Source organism: Callorhinchus milii, unplaced genomic scaffold (assembly GCF_018977255.1).
Source record: "Callorhinchus milii isolate IMCB2004 unplaced genomic scaffold, IMCB_Cmil_1.0 Scaffold27, whole genome shotgun sequence".
Classification (NCBI taxonomy): Eukaryota; Metazoa; Chordata; class Chondrichthyes; order Chimaeriformes; family Callorhinchidae; genus Callorhinchus; species Callorhinchus milii.
The window spans coordinates 164,296-174,007 of NW_024704768.1; the positions used below are offsets into that span (position 1 = coordinate 164,296).

At 48.3% G+C, this 9,712-nt stretch overlaps 1 protein-coding gene across 2 annotated transcripts; it reads right to left on the minus strand.

Annotated features, from left to right (window-relative positions):
* Positions 1 to 1,318: 1,318 nt before the first annotated feature.
* Positions 1,319 to 8,840, minus strand: mob4 (MOB family member 4, phocein). Of its 2 annotated transcripts, none has more exons than XM_007911961.2 (8): positions 8,688 to 8,840; positions 5,000 to 5,062; positions 4,067 to 4,167; positions 3,339 to 3,381; positions 2,959 to 3,045; positions 2,774 to 2,853; positions 2,176 to 2,287; positions 1,319 to 1,858 (listed from the first exon to the last, which is right to left on the minus strand). In XM_007911961.2, the coding sequence occupies exons 1-8, from the start codon at positions 8,784 to 8,786 to the stop codon at positions 1,727 to 1,729; spliced, it is 717 nt and encodes a 238-aa protein (XP_007910152.1). In that variant the 5' UTR covers positions 8,787 to 8,840; the 3' UTR covers positions 1,319 to 1,726. The 2 variants fall into 2 exon arrangements, with proteins under 2 accessions (XP_007910152.1, XP_007910153.1); XM_007911962.2 differs by lacking the exon at positions 8,688 to 8,840 and adding an exon at positions 5,415 to 5,944.
* Between the last annotated feature and the right edge of the window lie 872 nt (positions 8,841 to 9,712).

Below are 9,712 nucleotides of genomic sequence, written 5' to 3' on the forward strand. Positions count from 1 at the left end.
TTTGTGCTTTCATGGGAGCGTGTGAGAGAGTTACTGTGTGTGAGTTATTGCGTGTGTGAGTAAAATGTATTGTTCGTGTGAGAGTTACTGTGTGTGTGTATAAGAGAAAGAGTTACTGTGGGTGTGTGTGAGAGAGTGACTGTAAGACCATAAGATGCAGGAGTAGGCCATTCGGTCCCTTGAGCCTGCCCCGCCATTTAATAAGATCATGGCTGATCTTCTCATTTAATTCCATTTACCCACCCTATCCCCATATCCCTTAATCGCTCTGGGCTGGTGTGGGAGAGAGAGTGACTGGGCTGGTGTGTGGGAGAGGGAGAGAGTGACTGGGCTGGTGTGTGGGAGAGGGAGAGAGTGACTGGGCTGGTGTGTGGGTGGGGGAAGAGAGAGAGACTGGGCTGGTGTGTGGGAGGGGGAAGAGAGAGAGTGACTGGGCTGGTGTGTGGGAGGGGGAGAGTGTGACTGGGCTGGTGTGTGGGAGGGGGAGAGAGTGACTGGGCTGGTGTGTGGGTGGGGGGGAGAGTGTGACTGGGCTGGTGTGTGGGAGGGGGAGAGAGTGACTGGGCTGGTGTGTGGGTGGGGGGGAGAGTGTGACTGGGCTGGTGTGGGAGGGGGAGAGAGTGACTGGGCTGGTGTGTGGGAGAGGGAGAGAGTGACTGGGCTGGTGTGTGGGAGGGGGAGAGAGTGACTGGGCTGGTGTGTGGGAGAGGGAGAGAGTGACTGGGACGGTGTGTGGGAGGGGGAGGGCGATCCCCAGGCCTGAGTACAGGGTCTTGTACAGACATAACGAGAGGACAGAAGTCACTGGGAACACTTAACAGGTCAGGAAGCATCTATGGAGAGAGAAAAGTGAGTTAACGTTCACTCATTTTCCTCTTTCCTTTCTGTACATGCTGCCTGACCTGCTGAGTGTTCCCAGTGACTTCGGTTTTATTTCAGATTTCCAGCATCTGCAGGATTTTGCCTTTCGATTACAAGAGATGACTTGCAGGGGAAGGAATTACACTGGGAGCACTGACACAGTGTGCAGCCCTACACACCCAGGATTCAGTAGTGTTTTATTACATTAACAAATGTTCAGAAAAATAACACCTGAAATAAAAAATAACAAAACCTGGAAATACAATAATTGCAGAAAATAGCTCTGAGCTGTTCCTGATCTCAACCGGGCAGCAGATTGTCTGAGTTCCCCCATTTAGGGGGAAGAATATCAGCCAAGGTTCCCCCCCACCTCCCCCTGCCCCTGTGTGTGTGAGGACGTGAGGTGAGGAGCATAGCCCAATGACCTGAGGCACTCTCACAAGACTTACACAAGATCTCAAAATAAACCCATCTTTAATTCTGGATCACCTTGGAACTAACAGACAATTCTAATAGCAACTGGCTGATGTTAACATTAAATATACTATTAAAAGATGTGCACACGTTAGGAGATAAGGTAACCCAGCGTGTGTCAGGGCGTCAGGGGAAATCAGGGTGGAGGAGGGGGTTAAAGAAGTGGGGAGGAGAACCTCCTAAATATACACCACACACGTTCCCCAAACAAGATATGGAAGATGGCAAGGACACAATCATCACAACCCCTCTCTAGCTCAGAGTTACCCCGTTTAATCTGATCACACTTTGATCTCTACCTTACTACAGCAGGAAGTTGGGACAAGACACGACACCCGATGTTTGTAAACTTAGTCTGCAGCAGTGGGTGTTGGGGAGGCCTGGCTTTCTCTCAGGCCTCACTCTCCCCCGCTGTGGCGTTCTGCACCTCCTCCTCCAGGATGGGCACGATCAGGTTATCCTTGGACATCAGGCTGTACTTGATGACAAACTTGGTGAAACGGTGACACAAGAAGGTTTCGTTCTGTGGAATTTGGGGAAGAAACCATCAATAGAACTGTCGCTAACTTGGATGCCTGGTCACAGTGTGAATCCAAGGTTACCCACCTCCTCCTGAGGTGGGCAACCTCGGCTGTAAACAATCTCGATCAGGGCAAGAGCTAGACACTACACCTGGTAAGATCCCTGATGGGATCTGGCACAGGCATGATGGGCCAAACGGCTTCTTTCTGTGCTCTAAAGGTCTCTGATCACATGTTCCATCGTTCCTTTGCTTTTCCCGTCAAGCAGGACAACAGATCAAGCGCGGGGGACAATGGTCAGAGTTGAGAACCGCTTTACCTCGTAATCATCGAAGATCTGGCGGTGGTGGAAATAGGCGTGGGAGAATATCCGGTAGATTCTACGGCACACCGAGCCCAGCTTGGCCACGGACGACTCTTTGATGCTGACTCTGTGAGCCACAAAAACCATCGCAATTACCAAATAACCGGTACAAACATCGCAGTGTTAGAAACAGGTGACAAAGAGAAACTGAAATGAGTAATAATTATCCTTCCATTTGATACAGGGCCCAAACACTCTTTACAGACTATAGCAATCAAGTGTAATCATTATATTTTGTGCACAGTGAGTTCCCACAAACAGGCAAGCAGTGAATGAGATATTTATCTGGCAGATTGTCAACCTGGACACCAGGAAAATCTTTTCTAATAATGTTTTGAGATCTCTAACATCCACTTTAATCAGCACAGATGAGACTTTGATTTAATGTCTCACCCAAATGTTCAACATTTATTATATAAAATAAACAGGACAAAGCCGGTAAGATCAGTTATATGAGTAAATATCGGCATGAGGCTACAGATCTCGAGTGGTTTACGCTCCTCGTCTACTCGGGGCACACAGGCCACAGACCCAAACCAAGCTGTAGACTTACCTGCTGGGAAAGTACTTGTTACTGTTTAGCAGGCAGGCTGCACCATCTAGTGTGTGCCTGGTGTAATCAATGGCAGGACACTGAAAAGCAGAGGAACAACTTACATTTATACAGCGCATTTCAAGTAAAATAAAACTCTCAGCTCTTTACAAAAATCACACTGATTATAGAGACGTTGCGTTTACCTCCTTTGGAGTCTTGTGAGCAGCACACAGGAAAATCCACTGCTCCGTGGCTGTCATTTGGGTGCATGTGTCTGAGTGGCATTCGCTCTGCGGGAACCAGCGATTAACAAATGTCATCTCATTGGTAAGTCCGACAAACACAGTGTGTGAGAAACTACAATCTATTGTTTCCTCGTCAAATTGTGTGCGTGGCCAGACAGTACATAGAGGATGCTTTACTCTATCCCTAACACATGCTGGGAATAGGCTGGGAGTATTGGATGGATACTGTGGAGGGAGCTTTACTCTGTTTCTAACACCATGCTGTACCTAGGGCCTGAAACGGAATAGTGTCCCAGCATTAACATCGCTCATTCTGATGAGTAGAATAATTTTCTCACCTGCAGCTTCACAGCCAAGTCATTCAATTCAAGGCAGAACTGCCTGAGATTAAACAAAATGAGACGGTTATTTTTAAACTACTGTCTGCAAAATTCACATTAATACAAAATGATTAAGCGATCAAACAAAGTGAGACAGAGCTCAGAAGGTGAAACTGTTTTTAAACCAAGAAACAAACCTGTCTTTGTGGGTGACAGAATTTTTCTCTCACCTCCATCAGTTTCAGTGGCATAACCTCAAGGTTTTAGCTGGAACTTCAAAGTTAAAACTGCCAAACTGAAATGGAATTAAAGAACTTTCTATATGTGGGCCATCTTTAATTTGAAATTAATGTTCATAAGGGGGATGTTTTGGGTCCCAGATCTCGCTCAGCCAGCTGTGGGGAACAACAACTTGCACTTATACAGCACACTTCATGTGGGTAGCATCTCGAAGCACAAAAAAGTACGTGGTCTGTGGATTTTCCACCAAGAATCTATGCGTGAGACATGTGGTAAAATTTAACCAAAGCTCAATCATCTTGTGAAATTTCACGGATTGTTACCACTGGATCTGAGTAACAATCCTTCTGCCCCAAGCAAACATTACAGCAAACGAGGCAGAGCCTAGAGGGATGGGGAGGCCAAGGAGGGCAGTGGGTGGTCAATGCTATGCCCTTTCAGCCCTGAGTTTGAATCTAAGATGACAGCAGGCACTGACCTGAAGAGCAATGATAAGAACAGCTTACCGAAGATGTTCATATTTCCAGACCCCCTCGTCCTGGCCATCAGGGGGCTCCAAGATTTTCTCAATGTCGGATGCATCGTCCCTTATGCTTTGCTGAATGTACTGGAAGAAACCAAAAGACCTTTCTTTAAACTATCATCTTCCTGGAATACACAGTCACTACACTTGACAGCAATTATCTTGAATGTGCTTTGAGACATGTCCACGTTGCAATCAAATACATGGTTTAATATTATGTGATAAGAGAGAAAAGTTGTTCAATAAACTTTTAGGCATTAAATCAATCTTGGCTTTGCACCAAAGCTAGTCTGCCCCAAGGCTCAATTTATAGAAAATTAGCACTTACTGAAGACTTTCTTATAAATAACACAAACGTTACAAGATTGGATGGACAGAAATGTGTTTGTCCATCCCCTTCTCCTGAAGATACAGACTTTCCCTTGCACCGGTCAGGCGGTGGGGGGGTGGGGGGAGTGGGAGCTGTAGTTGGTACCTTGACCATTCTTCGTGTGCCCCACCAGACAGCAAATGTTGGCAGGGAATGCAAACTGAGATCAAAGTCAAGCTCCAATCCTGCCCTCACATGACCTCCACATACATTTCTGCCATTTATTCCCAAAACTGCTGGGTCCACTGACGTCTCAGCTGAGATCAGTGAATTCAGCACAGACTGGGGAGCAAACTAAGGCTCTGCCTGGTCTGCGCGGCTCAACACTGTACCAGACTGCTTATTAACATGTTCTTGTTTTCAATATACATTAGAATACATTAGAATATACAGCACAGAAACAGGCCATTCGGCCCAACTGGTCTATGCCGGTATCTACGCTCCACATAAGCTTCCTCCTGCCCTTTCCCAACTAAGCCTTCAAGCATCACCTTCTAAAAGCTGATCACAGGTAATGAGTTCCTCAGTTAGTGATCCACACCTCACCTGCTGTACCGCCAACGTACTGTCCATCTCGTCAAGAGATTCATCTGGCCAATTGTAAAAATCCTACCGAGGGAAGAACACACATGATTCACAAAGTGCTGTAGTAACTTGTGCCAACATCACAGGGAAAGCAGAGCCACCCTCCCTCACATTCCCCGGGAGAAACTAAAAATAAGTCAAAGAAATGCTTAATAAAATTAATATAAATAAAAATGATAATGGAGAAAATAATGAGACTCAAGATAGACCTTATAGTTTCTACCCCAGGGTGTTAAAGGAAATAGGAGGAAATTGCAGATGCATGTCAGAATTTTCCAAAGCTCATTAGATTCGGGAATTGTGCCCTTAGATTGGAAAATTGCGAATGTCACCCCTTTATTTAAGGGAGGGAGAGAGAAACCAGGAAACTACAGACCTGTCAGTTTAACATCAGTTGTTGGGAAAATACTCGAATCCATCATCAGTGACTGAACACTTGGACAGGTAATGAGCTCGTCAAAGAGAGTCAGCATGTGTTTGTGAAAGGCAGCTTGTCTGACTAATCTAGTTGATTTTTTTGAGGAGGTCACTAAAATGATAGATCAGAGAGTGCCCATGGATATCATTTATATGGATTTTCAGAAGGCATTTAATAAGGTTCCACACAAAAGATTATTAGTGAAAATGGAAGCGCATGGAGTCGAAGGTAACCTTGTGACATGACTCTGTAATTGGTTGGGAGGCAGGAAACAAGAGAAGGGATAAAGGGATGTTCTCTAATTGGCGGGATGTGACAAGTGGTATCCTCCAAGGGTCTGTACTGGGACCCCAGCTATTGGCCATATTATATATTATATAAACATTACTTGGATGAAGTTAAACTTGGGAAGTTTTATGTCCAAGTTTGCAGACGACACTAAGCTAAGAGCCGAAATAAGTTGTGTAGATGGGAGTAGGAAGTTACAAAGGGATTTAGACAGATTAAGTGAGTGGGCAAAGCTGTGGCAGATGGAGTTCAATGTAGGGAAGTGCGAGGTCATCCACTATGGACCGAAGAAAAAGCAGAATATTTTCTTAATGGGGAGAGACTAAGAACTGTGGAGAACCAAAGGGATTTGAGTGTTCATATCCACAAATCACTAAAACTAGTTTCCAGGTGCAAAACGTAATCAAAAAGGTGAATGGAATGTTGGCCTTTATCTCAGGGCCTGGAATACAAAGGGGAAGAAATGGTGCTTTAGCTGTAAAGAGCGTTAGTCAGACCCCATCTGGAGACTGCATTCAGTTTTGGGCACCCAACCTCAGGAAAGATACATTGGCCCTGGAGGGGGTGCAGCGCAGAATCACCAGAATGTTATCAGGCCTAAAAGGGTTAAGTTACGAGGAAAGGCTGCGTAAACTTGGATTGTATTCCCTTGAGTTTAGAAGGTTGAGGGATGATTTGATTGAGGTATTTAAGATGATAAAGGGATTTGATAGGATAGATAGAGATGCTATTTCCTCTGTTGGTGAATCCAAAACAAGCAGCATAGTCTGAAAGTTAGAACCAGGCCATTTAAGAGTGAAATCAGGAAGCATTTTTTTTATTCAAGGGGTGGTAGAAATCTGGAATTCTCTCCCCAAAAGGCTGTGGATCCATCCATACCTTCAATAACAACAATTTGGATTTATATAGCGCCCTCCACGCTGGACGGCATCTCAGAGCGCTTCACAGTAACGGATCCTGGGGCTGAGCCGGGGGGAGGGGGAGGGAGAGGAAGGTGAACAAAGGCGCGGTTGAAAAGAAAGCTCTTTAGCCGAGACCTGAAAATGGGATGAGAGGGGGAGAGGCAAAGGGAGTGAGGAAGGGAATTCCAGAGCCTCGGGGCATAATGGCTGAAAGCATGGCGGCCGATGGTGGAGCGGAGGACTCGGGGGACGAGGAGGAGGCCAGTCCCAGTCAAGAGTGAGGTTGATAAATTTTTGGTAGCTCAGGATATCAAGGGATATGGGGAAAAAGCCGGAAATTGGAATCAACAGGATTAGATGAAAGTACAGATCAGTCATGACCTAATTGAATGGCGGAACAGGCTCAAAGGGCTGAATGGCCTCCTCCTGTTCCTATGCACCTACTATGCACTTCTATAGATGCTTTCACATTGGTTAATGCCTTACCCCTTTGAGGAACAGTGAGAGTATGAGGATGTAATAATAATCCTTGAATTTGATACAGCACCTTGTAACACTGTCAAGTCTCAAAGCCATGACTGCAGGCATGGTCAGAGAGGAAAGTCTTCAGGTGTAACCTGAAGTCAGGTAAAGAGAGGGCAAGACAGAGGGACTGAGGTAGAGAGTTCCAGAGGTTCGGGGCGCAGTTAGGGTTGGCAAGGTTGGCATGGTGGAGCGGAGAGGACGAGGGCCTCGCAGAAGCTGAACAATGAGGCTGCAGGACACTGGGGAGTGAAACTCGCTTCTCTTTTCGAACAGCACAATGTTCAGCTTTGTGATGTCACTGACACGATGAGGCGTGATATCAAATACAAAGATTATTATTGATTGTTGGACACAAAACTCTTTCTGCCCCAGCCCCGCCCCGCCCCAACCACCCCCAGCCCCGCCCCAACCACCCCCAGCCCCGCCCCAGCCCCGCCCCAACCACCCCCAGCCCCGCCCCAACCACCCCAGCCCCGCCCCAACCACCCCAGCCCCGCCCCAACCACCCCCAGCCCCGCCCCAACCACCCCCAGCCCCCAGCCCCGCCCCAACCACCCCCAGCCCCGCCCCAACCACCCCCAGCCCTGCCCCAACCACCCCAGCCCCGCCCAGCCACAGGTCAGCCCCCAGCCCCAGCGCAGCCCAGCCCCAGGCCACTGTGCAACAGCTGGTTTATACGCTCTCAGGGGCTGATGGCGTAGAGCTGAGTATAACCAGCTGACCACCAACAGGCTGGGCTGGTGCAGCAAGGACAACAACAACAAATGACATTTATAGAGCGCCTTTCATGTCAGGAGGACGTCCCAAAGAGGGAAGGCAGAGAGGTGGTGTAGGGGGAGGCGTGGGGGGGGTGGGGGGGAGGGGTGGGGGGGAGGTGGGGGAGGCGTGGGGGGGAGGGGTGGGGGTGGGGGGAGGGGTGGGGGAGGGGTGGGCGGAGGCGTGGGGGGAGGTGGGGGGGGGGAGGTGGGGGGGAGGTGGTGGGGGGGGAGGGGAGGCAGAGAGGTGGGAGAGAGACCAAAGGTACGGTCGAAGAGAAGGGTTGAGACCGGCCTTGAAGGAGGTGAGGGAGGAAGTGAGGCCGAGGGACCGTGGGATGGAGCTCCAGAGTGTGGGGGCACAGAGGCTGAAGGCCACCGATGGGCGGGAGACATGGAGCAGCCGGAGCCCAATGAACAGACAACAGGAACGGTTTCTTTGCACAGAGTCTCTGAGAATAAAAATAAAATCAATTGAGGCACTTTTTTCCCTTCAAGGACACACCGCGCGGTGGGCCTGAGTGACAGGCGGTTAGACCAATCGGAGCTCGCAAGCGGGTATCACGGCCAATCAGCGCCCTCATGGGGCGGGACTTCCGCTGCCCTGGCGCCGGAACAGGGTCTGACCATCGCCAACAGCCTCAGCAGCGCTTGGGGGTCACTGCAGAAAAAGGCGCTGAGGCCGTGAGGAGACACAAGGCCCGAGCGGCAGCGGCGCCGCCTCCCGCCCCGTCACTCGGTGTCTCAGGGCCGCCCGTTACCTGCGCTTTGGTTCCCGGACGATTTCTCCTCAGCAGAACCGTGGTCGCCATCGCTCCAGAGTGCCCGGATCTTATTAAAGGCGCCGCCTTCCTCCGCATTACCCACTGCCGACCCGAAATGCGTTAAAGGGGAAGTGCACAAACACCCAGCCCTCCCCCTTGTGGGCAATACTCTTGTTGACTTCAGGGGAATGGAAAATAATCCTTTATAATTTTTTTTAAAAATTCTAGGCTGACGTTCCAGTGCAGCACTGGGAGTGGGTTGCATTGTCGGAGGTGCCGTCTTTCGTATGCGACCATATCCTGTTGTCTTGTTCGGGTGGGAGTTAAAACTCCCCCCAGTACTTCTGAAAATGGGGAGTTTATGCCGGGGTCCTGGCAGATGAACCCCCAGATAAAATTGGTCATTCACTTGACAGCTCTTTGTGAAATATTGCTGTGCACAAATTGGTTGCCACATTTATATAATAATAATCCTTGCATTTGATATAACGCTTTTCCTTACAAATACACAGTCACTGCACTTTATCTAATCGTGAAGTACTTTGAGACATCTCAATTTAAGAACATAACAAACGGTAGACGAAAGAAAGACCAAGATCCACCTAGTTCGCCTTCCACCTTCCCTGGGTCGCATATGTCCCGAACTCCCTATATACTATGTGCCATAATGTTATTTTCCAAAAGAAAACTTATCTAATCTGTGTTTGATGGAATCAACATTTCCTGCTTCAACTGTCTCCCTAAGGAACCTATTCCACAGGTTCATTATTCACTCACTGAAATAGTGTTTCCGTAGATTTGTTCTGAATTGACCCCCCTTTTCAATCCTGTCCTCCAGTTTTACTATTCTGGACTAGTTGAAACAGTCTGTCGTGATTTACATTGTTTAGCCCTTTTAGAATGTTAAAAACCGCCATCATATTGCCTCTCAATCTTATTTCCAGTGTGAACATGCCCAATTTACTTAGTGGCTCCTCACAGTCCAATCCCTCCATTCCCTCGATCACTTTGGTTGGCCTCCC